The 22,922-nt window shown below is 42.0% G+C and overlaps 1 protein-coding gene across 5 annotated transcripts in view; it reads right to left on the bottom strand.

Moving 5' to 3' along the window:
- The window catches only part of LOC146867704 (glutathione S-transferase omega-1-like), a 481,051-nt gene that overhangs the window by 78,519 nt on the left and 379,610 nt on the right, over positions 1 to 22,922 (bottom strand). For all 5 annotated transcript variants that reach the window (XM_085607050.1, XM_085607035.1, XM_085607059.1 and 2 more), the window contains one exon: positions 3,859 to 3,960. In XM_085607050.1, the coding sequence (XP_085463176.1) occupies positions 3,859 to 3,960 (102 nt within the window). The remainder of the gene's footprint in view (positions 1 to 3,858; positions 3,961 to 22,922) is intronic.

Genomic DNA, 22,922 nt, shown 5'->3' with positions numbered 1-22,922 from the left:
GGTTAAAGAGATGATTTAATGCAAGACAAGTTAAATCACCCACAAATCATTCCAGTCACTCCCTAGGTACCTAGCCAAACACTTTTCGTCTTCGAAACTCGAATGTAAGATCTACCTCCCTGAACCTACTGGCTACCTACTTGCATAGGCTGCGTGGTTTGCAGATCACTCCGTGTGCATTGATGCACTCTATGGAATGCCCTCTTGCTCCTCAGGTGCCCTCCTCCTCCAAAGCCTTTTTCTTCACCTCAGCTCCCACAGGAGGCCAATTATAAATGTACTCCTGAAAAGCAGCTATTTCCACATGCCTTGCTGTCATTCCCTGAGGATTGGGATTGCTTGCTGTGAGAGGAGTCACACATCATACTGTGCGTGCCCATTGTCATTCTGCACATGACAATGAGCCAGCTAGCTTTGAGAGCACAGTCATACTTATTCTGTGCGCACCAACCTTTAGGCTGGACGGGTTATGCACTAATGGTCAAAGCAAAGAGTCCAGTTTATGTACATCAATAAAAAACTCATCTCAGCAACTGACTTGGCCATAGGCCTGTCAGTCAACCGTGGATTATCTGCCTTTCCTACCTGAGCCTAGCCTGTTGCACAGGCTTTGCAGCACTTAAGTCTTACAGGGTGGGCTACTGACTGTTATCACATTGCAGGACACTTTGCGTGCATAGAAACATCATAAGACGCTGTTAAGGTATTGGAGGACCATTCGTCACCTAACACATTTTTGGGTGATTTATTTCACAACCACCTCCTCTAAACCAATCCTTTTCAAAAGCATAACTAGGCTTGCTGCATAGGGTGATAATCGGGTATGATTAATGTAACATACTATACTTGAGTTCCAATACATTTATCACCTCCTGGAGTAAGCTCTGACTGCTCGCTATTACTAGCTTTGGAGAGACAAGTTTAAAAAAGGAATAGTCATAACCAAATGAAATAGACAGTTCTGAAACAGCAATCATAAACAACGGTATCCTCCACAGATGCTGCCAATTAATCACCTATTGCCCCTGACCTAAAGACATATTTCAGCTTTTTTTCCTTTTACAGAAAAGTATTGTGGGATACTCGAAAAAAGGGCACCAAAGAGATGTCAGAAAATGCTGAAAAGGTTTGAGCCTGCTGAAGGTTTTTTGAGGAGAGAAACAAAACCAGTTTTTTTAGTTTTTACACTAGCAGGAACTTATGACGAGGCAAGCAAGATATTGCAAAAGGAGTTCAGGGCAGGAGCTATGATCTCTAGATCTCCGGTCAAGACATGTGCAGGAAAGGGTCCCACTGGGAGTAATATTTAATAGAAAGTCGAGAGGAGTAATAGAGTACATAGAGAGCAGGCTGAAATTCAGTAGACATGTTGAAGATGGTTAAAGATCACAACAGTTAGTGAAAAATGTTACATGCATCTCAATACTAGAACTTTTTTTCACATTTTTACATGGAAAATAATGAGATATAGAATTGCAAACTTCAGCAGAAGATCCAACGGACTTAGCAGCACACACTGGTTCAAAGACATTTTTACCTGTTCTTCAGCTTCTTACTTTTTTTTGCTGATTCTGCCCACTAACATCCACCTCTCCCCTCCATGCTCTACTTTTAACCTCATCTCTTCCCATCCTAAATCCTACTCCTGCTGGTTCTGTCCCTTCTTATATCCACTTTACGATGCATTATCTCTTCTTCACCTCTCACCTCTTCCCAAGCATCTTACCTTCTCTCTATGATTCTGCCACTCTAACATCCATATTTCCCTTCAATACTCTACTCCTTCCCTCTAGTCTCCACGCAGCCTCTTACCTTCTCTTGCCTCAACTTTTTTAGTTGGTTCTGTCCCCTTTACATCAACCTCTCCCTTTCACCAGCCTATTCTTGCTGGATTTGCCCCTCTTATATCCATATATTCCTTCCATACGCTGCTCTTTATCACTCTTTTCCCCCTGAGCCTCTTACCTTGTTTCAGCAGTTTTCCTACTTTACATCAATCTCTCACCTTCTACCCTCCTACTCTTTGAATGTTTTTTATATTTTTGCATGGCTTCTGCCCCTCCTAACATTACTATCTTTTGCATACTAATATAGGTGGGTAAGCCACTAAAAACTCGAGCCAGTGGCCTGAGTATGCTCAGCCCAGTTACCACTCATGCATCATAGTGAGCCAGGCTTGAATCCAGCTCTCGGCTCATCATCTTGTGAATCCGGGCAGGCACCCCATGGGACAGAAGCAGCAAGTATTAAATGCATTGAGGATAAAGATGATTCCACAGTGGTGGATTGTTGCATATTAGGGTTATTTTCTGCTAATACTATTTAGGAAGCACTTGGAGGTCAATCACTTAATTTGACATGAGTAATTTATAAAATCATACTGTATGATGATGAACTTGGGGAGGGTCAATTGTGAACTGGTGGAGGAAAGTAACTTTTTTCCAAATTAACAGAATTCATTGGTCTTTACTGTATTTGCTTCTTTTCTGTTTCTTACTGTTCTTCCCTTTCTCTTAATGGAGAGAAGGACATAGACAATTAGATTCTGGAATATTCCTAACAAAGACATTTGTTTTCTTTGTGGAGATGGAGCAAGGGGAGTTTGAAGTTCAGTAAATATTTTTTATGTAGAATCCAGTGGGTCATTACTTTACTGAAGGGAGTGAAGGATCCAGTTGACAACTTGGTTAGAGTGGCATTGTATGCCAAGAAAGGAGAACAGGTTTCAGGGAAATGCATTAAAAGGATATGGTTATGAGCAGTAGTAATTACGTTTGGGCATGGAGGAGTTGTAAAGGGGTGTAAAGGGCCGGCTTTAGCTTTGGGGGCGCCTGGTGCAACAATCATTATTGGCACCTCACCCATATGACCTCCTCCTTGAATTCCCTCACTACCACCCAGGCAAGAGGGCCGCTCATCTCTCCATAGCGCATCTCTCAAATACATTTTAGTTGTTTTAAAGAGCTGGTAAAGGCTAGCTTTAGTATTCAACTCAGCTATCCACATAAAATACAGATCTGTTCTTTGCTACTTTATGGCAAGTCAAAACTGCGACAAGACAAAGCTCCGATCTCACTCTCTAGCAGGAACATTGCTCTAAAAGAGTTATCATGACATTTTTATAGCTGCCTGAACTGGGCTGGACTGGCGGTAGGGGGCCCCTGCCTGCCAGCCCACCAACACTCCCAAAGATGTAAAAATGGCTTCTTCTGCTTTCCATTTTTGAACATCAGCCTTGACTCCTGGTCTCCTCTGGCACACTAATTCTAAAGGCAAGATCCTCCTCTCTTGGCACTATCAGCAGATTTTCAATGAGAATCCCTTCTAGCAAGAAGGTGGACTTCATAAGGTCATTCTGTTCAATGTCATATTCTGATTGTCTTTCTGCAGGGACCATCACAGTTACTCCATTAGCTAAATGCTTAAATATAGTCACAGGACTTTGCTCTTCACCCAAGTATTTAATATCATACTTCAACATATTCCCTTTCAATTGATTTTACAAGGTCTATATATATGCAGGACAGTTTTAAATCATAACGTTAAAAACACACTTAAATCAGTTGCATGCATTAAATAAAAAAAATATATGTTTCCTTTCCATTACTTAAGTCTTCAAGGCTACTAAAAGTGTTGCGAAATATTTTAATTACTACATGAAAAAACTTGAATCCCACATTGATGAGATCACTTTCATGGTTACATATAGAAAAATGTAAAGCTATTTTTTTCCCATTTCACACACAGACCACTGGCATCAGGGTATTTCAATATCCTCACACAGAGGGAAAATGGCAGGAATTTCAGTCATCATAAACGGCATCATAAAGATCTCCCACACTTAGGTGTGTTGCTTACCTCTTCAAATTCAAGGATCTTTGTGTTGAACTGTTCTCTAAAGCCAGAAACATCCTCTTTCCTTTTTGTTGCAAAGAGTATATTGTACATGAGTGGGCTTAGCTGCAAACAGAAAGATTCATGTTATGGTGAGTCATTGTGCTCAATGAAGAAGATGGACTGTTAAAGGTGTACAACTAAATGGATTAAAGCACCAAAAATCAGTTTCTTTAAAGTCATAGCCTCTATGCAGCACACTAAAAACTCCCTTTCCTCCTACAAAGAAATGTCTGAAACCACCAACTATAGAGATCAACCAGTACATCTGTAGAAAGTCCCTGATTTGCTTGCAATTCTACTGCATATTTGGATGTTTTTACCAGATTCACAAGGTTTTATTTACGGGGCAAATTTTTACCTGAAGGCTACATTTTCCATGTTATTCTGTAGTAAACAACTTTTGCACTGGACCAGATCTATAGATGTCTGAAGGATCTAGAATATGTCCTTGAGCAAATCTTTCTAAATTTAATTTAAATATGACAATTTTTTCTACTACAAATCTTTATAGGTCAAGTCCCTGTGAGGTTCTGTAATTCTCGAGTCTGACTCCATTTACATGGGTTATGCTTTCAATTATAGGTTTGTCCGGCTTGTGGAGATTGAATTTGGGACATTCCTAATAATTAACTTTTGGGTTGGGATACTGTAAATTGAGTTTTTGTTATGTGACACTTTGTTTGAAAATGTACCTTATTGGCTAGAATTTTGTGCAGTGGGTGTACATTTATAATGTGAATATTGGGTATAAAAGGAAACATCTCGCCTTAGTAAAATGAGCAGTCTCCTGAGAATTTACACCGTGATGTATTTCTAGGATCACTGTTACTAGCTGCAGCTAATAAACTTGGTCTCTGATGCCATCCAGAAGTATTCCGTGTCTCTGTATACCAAGACAGGTGATCTTGAAGATCTTAGGCGTGCCCCTGAAGCCGCTGGGTTAAACCCCGGTTCTTCAACTGGCGCCCAACGTGGGGCGACTTCAGCGGTACTGGTCCAAGCCCGAAGATTGTGAGGAGCCCCGTGAGGAAATTCTGGAGGACGGCCGCCACTTCATCGACCCCTGCATGTCGACGTGGACCGAAGGTTTTTTTCTGCAAGGCTTCCCCTTTCCGACGGCTGCGAAGGACTGCTGCCCTGACTGTCGCCCTGTCTTGGACCCTCTTCTGATGATTTGTAAGGCGAGACGTTAGACGGTCTTCTGGTGGCGTGACAGACATTTTGGTTAAGTATAAGTGGGTCGCTCCCACGGCTTTGTTTTGTTTCTTGGTTTTGATTCGGCCATTGCAATAGTCTTTTTTTTTTTTTTAATATCTTTATTGAGTTTTACAGCAGCAAAAAAATAACTGATGGAGCATTACAAATCGTACAGAAAGTTGAGATAAGTAATTAGATCAAACTAAACTTCACTTCAATAACATTTAAGTAAATAAACAATTTGACCTTTTAAGATTGAATCCAATTACGAATAGGGGCCCAGATATTTAAACCGAAAGCTTTCTTTTTCCTCCCCTTTAAACAATACACCGATTGTTCTAGTTGATAAATGTTTAGCAATTTCAATTGCCATTGAAAAAAAGAAGGAGGATCAACATCAAGCCAATGAGAAGTTATACAATATCTAAAGGTAGACATAGAAATGAATAGAAAGCCGTCTTCAGCAAATGTCCGCAGCCTATGAGGATTTGATTGAACACCAAGAATAACAAGTTCAGCAGAGAGTGTTACTGGTGAATTCATGATATTGTTTAGGAACTTTTGAACTTCAGAAATAAATTGAACTAAACTAGGACAAAAATAAAACATATGAGCAGAATTTGCACCAGAAAGATTACATCGACTGCATTTATCTCCTCTATTAGCTTTCCATTTCAATAATTTAGCAGGGGTATAATATAAATCAAATATACTCATAAAAAATTGACTTTTTAAAGATCCATTAAATAAAACTAAATCGGACAAAGCTAAAGCATCTGATACATTAACACTCTCTATCCCCAAATCACTTTGCCATTTTATATTTAATGACTCAAGATTATCTTCTAATCGGTTTAACATGGTCTGATAAATCACACCAATTCTATTTTGTTTCCAACAGCTTTCAATTATATCAATTTTCTTGATTTTATTAGTATTTAATAGATTTTTTGTGATTAGAAGACTGTGTATTTGCTAATATTTAAAAAAGTCTGCTTTAGGTAAGTTATATTGTTCCTGTAAATACAAAAATGAAACAAATTGTTCTTCTTGATAAAGATCACCTAACCGAGATATATTAAACCTTTGCCAGTGCTGCATAGTTTGATCTGTAAATATTAATGGCAGCATCGAATTGTCTTATAATGGTGTGTAATAGCTAAAATTACTATTTAAACAAAATCTTTTCTTAAATTGTTTCCATATTTGGTAAGCTGTCAATATAATTTTGAATCTTGTTTTTTTGTAGTAACTTGGCTCTGAAAAACGTACGAGACATTGTCGTGCCTGAACACCAAGAATCATTACATAAATTGATGGATATGTAGAGTCCTCCAATGATGTTTCTTGGAAAATTAAGACACTCATAAACTTAAGCGAAACCGCCAAATAATATAGACAAAAATTTGGCAGTCCCCATCCTCCTCTGCATATAGGTAAGGAGCACCAATTGAGAGACCGCCTAACTCTTTTATATCCCCCATAAAAATCTTATAAATATTCTATCTATTTTAGTAAATAAGCTAGAGGGAAACAGTAAAGGTATAGTACGAAAAAAGTAAAGAAATTTGGGAAAAAAAAGCATCTTAATAACATTAGTACGACCATAAAGAGAGAGATGGAGATTATTTAACCTTTCGAGAGATCTATTAGTCGAAGCAAGTAATGGATCGAGATTAAGCCCTACTATATCTTCAACCTTTGCAGACTATTTCACACCTAAATAAGAGGCTGTAGTGGAATATGTCAAATCAGTTGGTGAGCCGACAGCAGAATGAATTATCTGTGTTTTAGCTATATTTAATTTATATCCAGAGTATAAACCAAATTCCCGAGCTGCCTCTATAATCTTAGAAAAAGCTAAATTGATATCCGAGGTAACAATCGCGACGTCATCAGCGTAAGCAAAAATTTTATATTCTGTTTGATAGATTATAACCGGGGGAATACTTTCCTGATTTATGAGTTTTTGCAGATATGGTTCTATATAGAGCGCAAATAATAGGGGGGAGCAAGGACATCCTTGCCTGGTCCCCCTCGTTATTGATAATGTAGTAGAAATATCAGAAGCTATTCGTATTACAGCCTGAGGCTTATTATATAAAGCTTTTAAAGCAGTTATGAATTCTACGGGAAATTTTTTCCAGGCCAAAACTTGCCAAAGGAACCCCCAGTCGACCCTATCGAACGCCTTCTTGGCGTCCAGTAGGGCTACTCCGACTGGGGATCCCGAGGCCTGCGCCCAATCTAAAAGAGCGATAATTCTTCTGACATGATCCGTTGTATCTCTCTTCTTAATAAAACCATGTTGAACTTTAGCTACTAGTTTAGGCATCAAATCATTTAGCCTATTTGCTAAAATTTTAGAAAAGATCTTACTGTCAGAAGTTATTAAAGAAATTGGTCGATATGACCCAAGATCCATAGATTCTTTTCCTTTTTTATTTAAATACAACAATAGTAAATAATGACCATGAGGGAGGGGGCCGACCATGAAATGCTTCTTGAAAATTTTTTAACAGCTCTGGTTTCAAGATTTTGCGGAACATTCGATAAAATTCCAAAGGGATATTATCAGGCCCGACGGCTTTACCAGAAGCCAAACCAAGAATAGCACCTTCTATCTCCTCCCATGTAATGGGGACAGATAACATTGCTTTTTGATCTTCAATAAGAGAAGCAGAACGATCTAAATTTAAGAGATAATTGGACGCATCATTTCTCAGACTAGTACCATCATTTGATTGATTGTACAATGACTGATAAAAATCTCGAAATGCCTTTAATACACCTGACCTAGATTCTTGGCATATACCATCTAAATCAGTAATTTTAACTATTTCCGTAGCGGCAGCTTTCTGCCTCATTCTTTGGGCTAGTACTCTGCCAGTTTGCTCGCTTAATTCATAGCATTCTTTTTTAAATAATTTATACTTCGCAGCTACCTGCTCAGCCAAAAAAGAATAAACAACCGACCACTCAGAAGCCAAGGCTTTTTGAGCTTCCTGTACACCGGAACCCAGTCTGACACAAGAAGCTAGTTTCAATTCTGCCTGAATTATTTGGTCTAAAATAGCCTTAAATGCAACTTGTTTTTTTTTTAAACAGTAATTCGAATAACTCAAGGTCTCACCCCTTATAGTCGATTTAGAAGTGTCCCAGACAATTTGAATCGAGGCCGTATTATTATTGTTAAAAAAACAATTCCTTAATTGTCAGAGCCATATGTGCTAAATAATCCTGATCTAACAATACATTTCTTTGAAATGACCATGGCCTTTTTTGTGCAAGTTCCTGAGAGGAAAGTAGTAATTCTAGAACAATAGGGTTATGATCGGAAATGATTTGGGGTAAGACATCAATCCTTGTATTGCCAGCAAGCTGAGCAGAAATAAAAAAGTAATCTAGACGGGCACATTTTTGATGTGGAGCCGAAAAATAAGTGAAGCCTGATTCTGTGGGTCTAAGCTTGTTCCATACGTCGATCAATCAAGTTTGGATTTTGCGACCATTATAATTCCAGGTGTTACTGATATTACAATTAGCATTGATATTGATATTGAAATCACCACAGAGAATTAAGGGATAATTCCAGGCTGCCAGTTCAGAATTGATTATGTTAAAAACCTCCTTATCATCTAGATTTGGACCGTATATTGAACAAACAGTCAATTTAATCCCTTCAGTAATAATTTCTGCAATTCCCCATCTCCCCCATTTGCCACCTAAGGATCTAACACATTTGCCAGTTCCATGTTTTATAAGAATAGCAACACCTCTTGTTACTCCCATTTGTTTAGAACAAATTAACAACTCTAAGCCAAGATTTTTCAGCAAACTCCTCTTAGACCAAGAAATATGTGTCTCTTGTAGGCATAAAATATCAATTTGCAAGATTTGAATCAGATGCCGCAAAATCCCCATCTTTTTAAAATCATTCAAATCATTAACATTATGCGAACAAATTTTAATTTTCCTCCCCATTTTAAAGATTCGAAAAACACCATAAACAATAGTCTGTTTAACTGATTCCTAGTACTTTTTTGACTCTTATAACTCTTATAATTCATCGAAGTCCGCCAAGTTAGATTTATAAAGCCCAGATCAATCATTAGTGCTGCATTACACCCCACCCCCCACCACCACCACCTCAACCCCCTGGTTGAGGGCCAACAACCCACCCTCCTCCCCCACATATGAGGCTCAGGAACTCTCAGTTCCTGTAAAGTATGGAGTGCCGTGTCTCTCTGGCTCCGCTCCCCACACGAGAATCAAAAAATAGAAACAAAGAAACATGAATAGTTCTAATCTAATATGACATAATCTAGTATAACCTTATTAATTCGAAGATTAAATTGCATATGATAATATTATAAGCTAAGGAGATAGCTAACAACCTATCGGACAAAAATCTAAGCCTTATAATGTATGTAAAAATTCCTTGGCCTTGATCTCTGACAGAAAACAATTATCTATAAAGAGACAACCAGTTGAATACTGTGAAGTAATATTCTTTTATTACTTGGAAAATACTTCATGGGCAGTGGTTGGTTCTGTTTCAAAATTGGTGAACATGCATATTACAAATATTTAATTTATAGGACAACAAATAATTCAGGTACAAATATCTTAGTTACTCAGTGCATAGTATAGCTGCTCTCATCACAGCCTCAATTGAATAAGAAGTCCATTATCTAGGGTTCTCGCCTTTATAGTCCGCAAAATCACTATAACGCAGATTCCTTACTAGTTGGGGCAACAGAATACTGCCATTTCTGAGCCAACAAGCACAGCGTACTTTTATAGTTTTTTTTTTTTAATCGTGAATTTTCTTTTTATTCCAGATCCTTGTAGAGGAATTTGCTTGGAAACTTCAGGAACAGGAAGTGTTCTTCCAAATGAGTAGCGAATCAGAATGCCTTAACCCTTCAACACAAAGCAGAATATCTAAATTCTACCCAATTCCCAGCCTTCACTCCACTGGATCATAACTTTTAAAATGTGTAGTTTTATATTATATATTTGCCATTCTCTTATTCAGCATTTTCTCTTCGTTTACTGAGCCTGTATGAGAGGAACGTGAATCTCTCAAACATTCAGTTGAGTAAAGTACAGGCATCATTCTTTAGATATCTTGTGCATTTGGGAAAGTATATAGCAACTTTGTTTGACTGATAATACATTTTACCTCTAATGTTTTTCTCCATATCCTTTTGATCACTAGGCTGTCGAGGGAAAAAAAGAAATTACGTTAAAAAAATATTACGTCGTTTTGAAGGTCCTATTTTGGATAGGGTTATTATATTCCTATCGGGCCTGAGTTTGAAATATCAAAATATGTCAGTATTTTGTCATCTTGAGAATATATTTCCATCTTCTTTGTTCAGGTTTCACTTTATTTGTGTTGAGTAAGATTTGTGTACAAAAGTGGAAAATGCTCAATGATAGTACAGGGGAATCGATTCGGTCTGAAAATATATTGACACTGTTGATTATTCTGCAAACACTGTGCTAAACGTAGTATCTTACCATTGGTTCAAGACTATAACCAATGTGTTGCCAACTCTTTTAAATATGTCTGAGTGAAGTGAGCAGCTGAAACAAGTTCAGTGCTCCAGGATTTTTCTTTCTGTTTTAATTCTGTGATCAAATCAAGCTCTGGAAGCTGTGAGCTTTTTTGGTTCATAGTTTTTTTAAGCTTGTTTCTTTGGCTTTGCCATTACTGTAAATTCATTTGAACCGCTGCTGCTACACCACTTGTTGTAAAAAAAAAACGAAACCCTAACTTTGCACTAAAATATGCAGAGGTAAAAAGCAGTTCTTATCCTAGGTCTTTCATATTTAGTATTACAAACAGTTATAAAAACTGTTGAACGTGCTCCTCAGAGTCAATTATGCACATGCATATATTTCCTCAATACTTTTGATTTGTCCACTTAGGTCTCACAGGTATTGAACTACATGTAATGAAAGTGTGCAGTACTGTAGTATTCACAAAATACTGTTTTTGGGAGATGTTTAAACAGATTGGTGTAGTTTATCACTTGTCATTTAAGCAAAACTCATTGTAGTTTCAACTTGTTTGAAAACCTAATTATGTTTTTACAACCTAAAACTCCCCAGAATGACAACTCTTTAGGTGTTTGTTTCTCAGAAATACTGTTTAATTTATTTTTTTACACACAAGCCCCTCCAGGGCCGTCAGACTTGCCACCAGCCTTGCCTCAAACTTCTTTGCCTTACACTCCTTTATCTTCGACTTCTCTTATTTCTGTCCCTACGTCTCTGTCACCTCAAAACACTTTGTCTCCTGTCCTCATGTCAACTTCTTCTCCTTCTGCTCGGCAACAAATGACTGAGACTGTCACTAGTCTTTTGTCTCCTTTCTTTGGGTCACTGAATATGACCCCTGTTTCTGAACGTAAGCAGAGACGTAGTCAGCTCCCTGGTCCCAAAGAGCGGGCAGAGTTAGATCTCCTTGCTCGTAGATGGGTTTCGAATACCTCCAAGTACAGTCCACAAGTGGTTATGGATATCTTCCTACAGTGGAAGGCACCAAAACAAAGGTATGTTTTTGATGTCATGTGTACCTTCCTTCGTCAGGAGTGGGAAGATAATGAATTGGGTTCAATTCCACTGGAATTGCTTAATGTTCAGTCTGAATTTGCTAAAGGGACGATAGTGGGTTCCGATGTTGAGGAAGCGGTAGAGACACTACTTACTTTTAGGTCTAGACTTCCACCTCAGTCATTGTTTGAATCTGACCCTTCTATTAGGAGAAAAGTGAAGCAGTATCCTATGAGGGAGGTTCCCCCTGTATGGAGAGAGGCAGTTGTGGCTGATGCCGCTCATGGTATTGCGGCTGCACCGGCTCATTTTCAGCGAGTGTGGGTGCATGTCCCTTGGAAGAGAGCTGAGGTCCTGGCTCTTAAGCAGACTTTGCCTGACCCCCGTAAAAATCCTGCTGGTTATTATAAGGAGTTGTCTCAGACAGTTGATGCGTGTGTTATGAATTTAGCTGACATAGATATGTTGATGGGTAATGTAGTTCCTCAACCTTTGTGGGCGAAGATCCGTCACGAGGATCACGCGCCAGAGTTAGGAGATACGTGGGTTAATATTACTGCTGCAGATGGTTGGCAGGTAGGAGGTGCCAAACCTGAACCCTTAGTTGCAGAACTACCTGGTAGTATTATTAATTTAATGAAAACTATGATGCCTCCTCTGCGGGTGAATTGGGACAAGTTAGCAGCATGCAAACAAAAGAAAGACGAGAGTGTGTCTGATTTCTTCACTAGGTTTGAGGAAACATTAATTGATCATAGTGGTCAGGATATGAGTACAGAAGGTGGTCAGATGTTGTTTGTAGATACGTTTGTTTTTAATTTACTTCCTAAACTTTCTAATAAGTTAAAGGACTCTGGGAGTTCATGGGCTGTTTCTTCTTCGGCTCAGATATTGGCTACTGCACAATACTATGAGAATAGAGATATAGATGAGAAGGATAAAGTAGAGAAGAAGACTAGAGAATTAAAAACGAAAGTTCTTCTGCAGCAGGCTTATCTGCCTCGCCCTAATCACCGTCAGATTCAGCAACCTTCCCAGTTTCAGCAACCCCCACAGTTTCAGAAACTGTTGCAGAAGCCTGAGTCTTTTGCTTCGCGACTCCCACTAGGTCCTAATCAGTGTGCTTATTGTAAAGAAGAAGGTCACTTCAAGAATAGTTGCCCGATCTTGCTACAGCGTGCGAATGGTATGTCTGGTCTGAGAGGTCGTGGTGGTTTCCAACAAGTACCTAGGGGTAGGGGACGTGGTACGTTTCCCCAGAATGAACGTTTCTTTTCCCCTCAGAATTCTATGAATTATTTTGACCGACAGAATGTTCCGACCGTCCAGTCCACTCAGTACTACACTGATGATTATTATGTTGGAAGTGAGAGTGCTGGTTTTAATGATAGTTAGGACAGCCATAGACAATGGAAGGGAGGGAGTAGTGTCAGTTCCAGTAGACCAGATTGGACCTTATGTTGAGGTGATTACATCAGGTGTGGCAGAACCTTTTCTTTTGGATACTGGTGCAGCAAAGAGTTCTATCATGCACTCTAAACTCCCCGGCGCACCTTTGTCTGGCTTGACCAATGTTTCAGTAGGATTTTCTGGCGTCCCAGTTCGTAATCCGGTTTCTTGTCCTTTGCCCCTTTCTATTGGTCCTTGTGAATTGTAGGCTCCCCTTATTCTAACGACGGGCTGTGGCGAGAATCTGTTGGGTTTGGACTTATTGAAAAGATTGCATGCGACATTACATTGTTCTCCTTCGGGAGTACATCTTACGGTGGGTAAGAAAGTGATTTCCCCGATGTATCTGTCTAAGGATCGCCTTCCACTGGAACTGCGTTCTCTCCCTGATACACTTTGGGCTACAGGTCCCAATGATGTTGGTCTCTTGCAGATTCCACCCTATGTTGTTACCCTTAAGTTGAATGCTAAATTACCTCGCATTCCCCAGTACAAAATTTCCAGGGATGGCGAAAGAGCTCTTTTAGCGATTATCTATGATTTGGTTGAGAAAGGTGTGGTTGAAGAAAGAAGAGGTAATGTGTGCAACAGTCCTGTTCTACCTGTCCTTAAGCGTACTGACTCTTCTCAGCCACCTGTGTATCGGTTTGTGATCGACCTTCGAGAGGTCAATAAGATCGTTGTGCCACAGTTTCCTGTTGTCCCGGACATTACTGCTTTATTGACTATGATCCCTGCCTCAGCTGCTTGGTTTTCTGTTATTGATCTGAAGAACGCTTTCTTCAGTATTCCGATTGCTGAGGAAAGTTGGAATATTTTTGGCTTCTCTTTAGGAGGCCGCAGTTTCCGGTTTAAGCGCGCTCCTCAAGGTTATTGTGAGAGTCCCTCCATTTACAGTCAGGCTTTGAAAACTCAGCTTGATACTCTTGCATTGCCTTCTGGTATTACTCTTATCCAGTATGTTGATGATCTGTTGGTTGCTGCTGATGATGAAGAGATTTGTAAAGAAGTTACTCTTTCTTTGTTGCGACACCTGTCTGACCTTCATCATAAAGTGTCACCTTCGAAGTTGCAGTATTGCCGCCAAGAAGTGACCTACTTAGGTCATCTCTTGTCGAAGGAGGGAAGGCGATTGACCCCAGAGCGTATTCAAGCGATTGCCCAAATGACTGTGCCATGCATACAGAGAGAGAAGCGTGCCTTCTTAGGTATCACCTCATATTGTAGACAGTGGATTCCGAATTTTTCTTTGCTAGCGAAACCTTTGTTGGCACTTACTCTTAAGGACACACCACACCCTCTTCCTTGGTCTGACGAATGTCAGAAGAGTTTTTCCGAATTGCGTGATGCATTGTGTTCTGCTCCGGTGTTGGGTACCCCCAACTACAGTAAACCTTTTACACTTTATGTACACGAGAGAGAAGGTTGTGCGTTGTCAGTGTTGACGCAACAATTTGGAGACAAGCAGCGCCCATGTGCATATTTTTCAGCTACTTTAGATCCGGTAGCTAGGGCGTTGCCTAGTTGTCTAAGAGCTACAGCGGCAGCGGCTGTTTCTATCCGACAGTCTGCTGGTTTGGTATTGGATAATACATTGATTGTGATGGTCCCACATGCAGTGGATACCCTATTGAATAGAACGAAGACTCAACATCTTACCAGTGCGCGTTTGTCAGGTTATGAGTTGACGCTTTTGGCTAGCCATGTGCACATCAAGCGGTGCAACACATTGAATCCAGCTACATTGTTGCCGATTTTTGTAGAGACAGATGCTCAGGAACAGCATGACTGTTTTCTCCGGACAGAGGAGGAAACGAAGGGTAGAGTTGATCTGAAAGATACTCCTCTTTCGAATCCTGATGGTACCCTATGGGTAGATGGTTCGTGCTTTAAGCTTCCGAATGGAGAGACGACTGCAGCATATGCTGTCACAACTTTGCACACGATTGTTGAAACAGCACGTATTGCACTGAATTCAGCGCAAGCAGCGGAGTTGATAGCATTGACTAGAGCGTGTGTGTTGTCAAAAGGAAAGAGAGTGAATGTTTATACTGATAGCCAATACGCATTTGGCGTGGCTCACAGTTTAGGTCGGTTGTGGAAAGAGAGAGGATTTCTTACTTCCCATGGTACGAAAATTCAGCATGGACAATTAGTGAGTGAACTTCTTGAATCACTTACTTTGCCGACCCAAATTGCGATAGTGAAGTGTAGTGCGCATAAGAAGGTTACGGATGATGTGGGTCAAGGGAATGCGTTTGCAGATGAAGTAGCGAGAGAAACGGCGAAAGATGTGACGAGTCGGATGTATGTTGCAGGTCCTGCCAGATGGGTTGTGGAAGGAGGAATGTGTGAAGATACAACAGAAAGTGTGAAGATGATTCAGGCAGAAGCTACTGAGAAAGAATTGAGTATGTGGAGAGAGAGTACAGGAATGTTGGATTCAACAGGCTGTTGGGTTGAGTTGTCAGAGCACCAGCGATGGTTGTTGCCGGATGCATATGTGCTTCTGGTGGTTACTATGGCTTATGGGTTGGCTCACATTAGTTCAAATGGGATATGTAATTTGTTGGCTCCGGTATGTCAGAATGGTGGAATTCCTAAGTGTGCTGAGAATTTGGTTAAACACTGCATGATTTGCTTGATGCATAATCCTGGAAAGGGAACCCCAACTCCAGCGGGTCATTTTGCTCCTCCAACGTATCCGTTCGAGTTGCTGCAGATAGACTATATTCATATGGAAAGATGCAATAACTTGAAGTATGTCCTTGTGGTTGTTTGTGCCTTTTCCAGATGGATAGAGGCCTACCCCCTAAAGGATAATACTGCCTTGTCTACAGCTAAGGTTTTGCTTAAAGAATTCTTTCCCAGATATGGCTTGCCGAGGATGGTATGGAGTGATAATGGAAGTGAAATCGTGGGTCAGATTATGAAGAAAGTATGTGTGGGTCTGGGTATTAAACAGAAATTTCACGCTGCGAATCACCCCCAGTCAGCAGGCCTGGTCGAGTGCTATAATGGCACTCTGAAGCTGAAGTTGGCCAAGGTGCAAGCGAGCTCTGGTCTTACATGGCCTGATGCCTTACCATTGGCACTTTTGTCCACGAGAACGACAGTACATTCTCGCGTGGGACTTAGCCCATACAAGATTGTTTTTGGACGCCCGGCGAATGTCTGGGGTGTGCCGAGGCCTAAGAAGTACAGTGATATCGAGTACCCTATGTTGGTTGACTACTTACATGATTTGACTGCTAAATTGCGTGTTCTTCACCAACAGGTCCATGACACTTTGCCTTCAGTTTCTGTAGACGCAGGCCACACAATTCAACCTGGCGACTGGGTTCTAACCAAGAATTTCCAGAGGTCAAAGAACTTGGAACCAAGATGGACCGGTCCATACCAAGTCCTATTATCAACTCGGACTGCTATTAAGGTGTTCGGCAAGAAAAACTGGGTACATGGTACCCATTGTAAGAAGATACCTTTGCCCTTACCGTACGATAAGTGGGTCCGGGAAGGTGTTGCCGATTCCGAGAGTGAAAGGGTTCCGAGATGTGTACCTTTTAGCGATGAACATCTGGAATGGACTCAGTCAGAACGTGCGGATGATAAAGTCTTGCAAGAAGCTGTGCTGCCGTGTTTGAGACTTGATACTACGCACCCAGAGACACTCTTTCAGGATCAAACTGTGCCTGGTAAAGAACGCTACAACTTAAGGTCTAAAAAGGACAAATAAAATGTGATTTTTGTTTGTGAATTACACTCTTTCAGACAAGAGACTATTTTTCTTTTTCTTTTTCGAACCACCATCCGGGTTCAGCTGCAGGGTCGTGGTATAAGAACTTAAGGGGTGGCCCGCGTATTGACGAAAGGTCTGCGGTTCTAGGGACGTCTAGGACGCCTGGACGCACACTTGAGTGAAGAAGGAAAATTGCCGCGAGCAGCACGTTAGAGGATGGAGTCTGTTGTAACTGAAAGAGATGTTGAGAGAATAGATCTTAAGACAAGATTTTGTACATTGATACATAGCAAATGTTTTATAATATTGTGCTTTTTGATGTTTTTAAGTATCACATTAGCTTGTGTGGGTTGGACTGTCTATGTTACACAGCAGACATCTGCACCCACCTCCCAACCTATGCTTTCTTTCACTACTGTTTCTTTGCACCAGTTTTATACGTTGCCTGAACATGAACAGACAAGGAGAACAGACTTTGTCAACAACTCGTTTATACAGTTGTTGCATCAGCATCAGTTAGTAGTAAATACCACTAATTGTTGGGTTTGTGGTCTTATGCCTCATACGACAGATAAAGGTATGCCATATTTGGTTTTGCCTTTTTCTTTTAATGGGTCTGTGTGGGCTTTTCAGACCATGTTTATCTATGCAAATGAGGTATGCCCCTTACGTTCCCTTAAAGAGAACTCGAGCAATAGTGCCTTAATAAGGGAAATAGTAGCTATGATCCGAGATATTGATGCATATAATGCTATCCCTAAGGATGAGGTGCAGGCTTACGTTGGTTGGAACGTGACTGGATATAGTACCAGTTTGACAGAGAAGGAGAGACGAAAAAGGTCTCCCCCTTATTTGGATTGTACCCCACCGAGGCCACTTTTGTTTTCAAGGTAATGGTCGGAATCCGAAAGCTCAGCTAGGTAAGAGTTTGTGTGCTCAAACCTATGTCTATTCATCTCGGACTTCTCCACCGTTTGTGCCAGCTAAAGGCACATATTTTGTTTGTCATGACAGAGCCTACACATGGTTGCCACCTGATTTTTCAGGAACGTGTTATGTGGCGTTTCTACATACACTACTGTTTCAGACTATCATAGAACGAGATATGGTAGAGGTGTCTTCAATAAGGAAGATACCGCAGCACACGAAGTAGAAGATTTCTTCAAGGGCTTCTTGCCCTTTTGGGGTCCTATGATCAATAGTAGGCATATTCGATAGCTTGTCCGCATTGTTGAAGCTACTATTAATGAGACAGCAGGTGCTCTTAGTAATGTTACAGCTGAGCTTCAAGCGGACCGCCTTATGACTTTGCAGAACCGTATGGTATTAGACATCATACTTGCAGATCGAGGAGGAGTATGTAAATTGATTGGATCCAGTTGCTGTGTTTACATACCAGATAATGCCCCTACAGTGTACCAAGCCATCTCTAGGTTGTATAAAATCTCTGAGTCTATCCATGTAGACGAAGGAGACTGGTCATTGACGGGATGGTTTTGGGGACTGCTGTCCAAATGGTGATGGAAGATTTTGACATTCCTTGGTATGGTTTTAACCATCCTTTTCTCTTGTTGTCTTTGCATCCAGTGTGGTCCCGCCATTTGTAGTCTTTGTGCTACTATGTGTGTTTGGAGACCTGTCCCGAGAGAAGTAGAGAATAATAAGATGATGCTACAGCAACACCTTGATGACCTAATGAATATCGACATAGACCTAGATTCAGATTAACATGAGTCTTAGGTTATTGCCTACGTAGGCAAAAGGAGGGTCTGAGGTTCTGTAATTCTCGAGTCTGACTCCATTTTGTTCTGTGCCACCATTTTGTGTTGCCCTCACGTAGGCCTGTGAAGGTAGCCTGGCGAATAAAGTGGCTTGGCCTTCTTAGTTCATGTATACATTAACTAGGTTTCTTTTTGACTCTGAAATGAACTGTAAGAAACTGACCTCTGCACCTGAAACTGACCCCGCAAAGCCAATTTCCCTGATCGATCTTTGTTTGAGATTGCCAATCAATGTTCAGGACATCGTTAACTTTTAGTTTCCTTGTACATGCCTTATCTTGTTCAGCATCTGTTACCGTTTCTTTTTTTATGTTTCTTCATCACATGGGTCATGCTTTCAATTATAGGTTTGTCCGGCTTGTGGAGATTGAATTTGGGACATTCCTAATAATTAACTTTTGGGTTGGGATACTGTAAATTGAGTTTTTGTTATGTGACACTTTGTTTGAAAATGTACCTTATTGGCTAGAATTGTGTGCAGTGGGTGTACATTTATAATGTGAATATTGGGTATAAAAGGAGACATCTCGCCTTAGTAAAATGAGCAGTCTCCTGAGAATTTACACCGTGATGTATTTCTAGGATCACTGCTACTAGCTGCAGCTAATAAACTTGGTCTCTGATGCCATCCAGAAGTATTCTGTGTCTCTGTATACCAAGACAGGTGAACTCGAAGATCTTAGGCGTGCCCCTGACTCCGCTGGGTTAAACCCCGGTTCTTCACCTGTTTCTCAATTTATTATTGGTATTGGTGCTTTTAACCTGTTAAAATAGCTTAATATATATCACCAGGCATTTGTGTGAAGTTGGCCTGGTATATGCTGTCCACTAATTAAAGTGGGCGCCTTGTACCAGTCCAAACAACCCTTATTGATGATTAGGTTAAAGACAACCTTTATAGAAAGCTATCCTAGTGGTAGCTGTGGAGAGCAGCCTTCAGGCTAAGTCTCGAGGGAATGTAAAGCAGTTTGTTTTACCAGATCGGAACCTCCTGAATGACCAAATGAAAGGAGAACCTTTATATATGTATTTATTATCAAACACTCTCTACTAACTTCTTTATGAGATTAGAGAACAAAGCACACAATATTAAATCAATAGAACGATAGTAAATAGCACAATACACAGCGGGCTCCAGGGGGAGACCGAACCATATACTAAGAAAGTGGTATAACAACCACTACTTCACTAGACACAGTGCCTAGAGCACGTAGAATCACTGAGACCCCAAGGAACCACCCAAAGTAGTGACACAGGGGACCCACGGAAAACGGGTGCAGTGTGAGAACACAGACGCGAGCTCCGAACAACTCTATGGGAAAGTCGCGGTTGGAAAATTACAGTTTAACGACACTTCGGAGAGGACTTCTAGCAAACCCTTTGGAACATAGAAGGTTCTAAGGCCAGCACCCTTGTGAGTACCAAGGTACCCGTGTTACCTATCTCAGAGGAGCCGGGTGCAGAGGGGTCAAGTGGTGTCGGAAACCCTCATCGTATTCAATGGCGTAATACGAAGAAGTGCTGCTGCCGGGAAGATGAAAAGTGTCCGGTGGAATCCAAGCCTGGATCTGAGGGGGAAGAACCTGAAAGCAGAGGGGACAGAGTCTGAGTCACTTCAGAGTGACCAGGGGCTCAGTAGACGTATGCCCACCGATGTCGGGTGCTTCAGGTGAGAAAATGGGATGCTTGACTCTGCAGCCATGGGGACCAGGAGACGTCGATGACGACCAAAGTCCGGAGGTGAGCTGTCCCATGAATGATGTCGAGTGTTGGGGGGTCAGTGTCCGGATCGAACACCAACAAGCCTTGGCAACTGCAACCTACGCGGGCAGAGGAAACAAGCTACGGTGAGGACCAGCAAGGTCCTAGGGACTCTCCAAGCAATGGAGAGTCAGGGCACATCTGGAGCAACCAGGGAAGCCCAAGGAAAGTCAAAGTTACCTTCACAAGGGACCCACAGGCCGACGGACCAGGAATCTCAAAGGGACCTCGAGCTGAATCATGAAATACCAGCCCACGGAACACTCGTGGAGTGTAGGCCGGAAATCTTCGGTGGAAATACTGCTCGGGGTCAGGACTACACATAGCCCAAAGGACAGCCTCAGGGATCGCCAAAAAGCATATGCTGCTGCAAAAGTACACAGTGCACAGGGGTTCGGGTTGCACGGTCCCACGAGGGACTCTGGTCTCAGAATTGCTGAGAGGTCAGATCAACCTCAGGGAAGCTCGGGAACCCACCTCCTGTGTTGTAGAAATCTGCTGCAGGGGAGTAACTCCTTTACTCCAAGGGAGATTCTTCAGTCATCCAGCGAAGTGCAGTTCGGCGAAGTACTTGGTTTCTGCTTGCAGTTTAGTCCAGGTAAGATCTAAAGTCCTTTAGTCAAGGGTTCCTACTTTATGCCCAAGGAAGGGGTGGGACAAACTCTGGGGACCCACCAATGGGAGGGTTCGAACAGAGGGGTGGCTACACCCATGTCCTTTGTCCAGTTTCGCACCAGAGCAGGAGCCAATGGCTCCTGCAACTGGTTTGAACTGGACTATGCACAGGGGCACCAAATGTGCCCCCAGTGCAGACTTCAAACACTCTCAGAGTGCACCCACCCAGCCCCAAAACACTAAATCCTGTCTGGGAGGTAGTCATACCTCCCTGTGACAGGAAACCTATTGTCAAGCCTTCCCCTGCTCGAGCTCAGCTCAGCAGCAGGAGGGCAGACTCGTGTCTGTGGCTGGCAGCATCCATTTTGTGATGCCCGGGTCGAGAAAGCTGGTACCAGGTGTACCGATGTTTCACATAAGTCCCTCTAGAAGGGTGGAATCATACATCCCCCGCCAGTTACTGGCACGGAGGTATGATTCCAAGGTGTTTGACACCAAACACAACATGTTTCTAAGCAGCCGTTTTAAAGTTAGCATTTGCCGCGAGGTTATAATGCACTTAAATATATTTGGTTGGCTGCATCACAAACAACCCCGGAAAATAGGTTCCGAAGGCTGCAGAGGGGCTCTGCTCATGCAGGGGCACCTTCTCACATAAAACCCAGCACCCTGCCTTCAGGATTGATAAGGCCTGCCATAGGGGTGACTGGTAGGTTTATATGTGCAGTGATTTAGAATAGATATAGTGAACCTATATCTAAGGGGTGCATGCACCACCTTACACAGGCTGCAGTAGCAGACCTGTGGTGTCAGTTTGATTGATCTCTCAGGGATGGCATAATACATGCTGCAGCCCCTGGGAGGCCTCTGGGGTACCTATGCCCTGGGTACATATACTAGGGACTGATAAGGGTACCCCAGTATCCAATCTGGAGTGTATCTAAAGTACATGCATTGCAATTTAGGGAGAAAGCAGATAAACTGGGGTCCTGATTAGCAGGATCCCAGTCAGACTAGTCAAAAACCAGCAAAACACCAGGAAAAAAGTGGGGGTACCCATGCAGTCAGATTCCACCTTCCCACATAACACACCCACCACCCCCCAAACGAAAGGCGATAAGGCTAACCTTGCCAGTTGAGAATTTATTGACTAAGTGGCCATATAAGGAAGATGCTGCACTATCATGGATACCCCCTGTCTTATAGTCCACTAAGGAGTCCCTACCCTTAAGGGTATTGGATTTTCTCCAAAAGTTGGGATTACTACCTGTAGTGTGTTTTGGCAAAGTAAAAGGCTGGTGGGGTGTCTGAGTAGAGAAGTGAGGCCCTAATAAAGTTGGTCTCAGCTTCCTCAGAGCACTGGTCACCATGGAGGCATTTCTTTCCATGACTGAGTTGTATCTGGCCCTAAGGGTCAACCTCTGTCTGTCTACAGCTGAGGACGGGGTCCCTTTGGTTGGAACACTGGAGGGAGAGGGTAGATTTGGAACCATTTGGTCCCAGGTTTGCCCTTGCCCAATAGAGTCCATCTGGGGGAGGTCCCTACCCAAGGGTAAGAGGGATCCCTCAGGGTGTTGAGGAATTTTCACCTGGCTAGGGCTACTAGCCTGGATGTCCCTAATCTGTTGATGAGGGGGTTCCTCTGGACAGTGGGCCCTTAGGGGTCCACTGACCTCCCTGACCTCTGCAGCCCTAGGCTGATTGAGGTAGGGTAGAGAGGGGCAGGATACCTGCTCCAGACTGGGTACCACCTTGGAAGGGTCCCCTGCCATCAGGGAGGTTGCCAGGACAGGCCTGACACCCTCTGGGGACGTTCCTTCACAAGTGGTAGGATCAGTTCCCTGAGGAAGCTGACCCTTACCTATAGTCTGGGGGGGAAGAAGACCTTACTTCAACCCTTCTGCTCTCTGGTGGAG

The sequence above is a fragment of the Triturus cristatus genome, chromosome 1_2, assembly GCF_964204655.1.
Source record: "Triturus cristatus chromosome 1_2, aTriCri1.1, whole genome shotgun sequence".
NCBI lineage: Eukaryota > Metazoa > Chordata > Amphibia > Caudata > Salamandridae > Triturus > Triturus cristatus.
The sequence above is the reverse complement of the archived record's forward strand: the minus strand, read 5'-3'. Positions and strand labels throughout refer to the sequence as shown.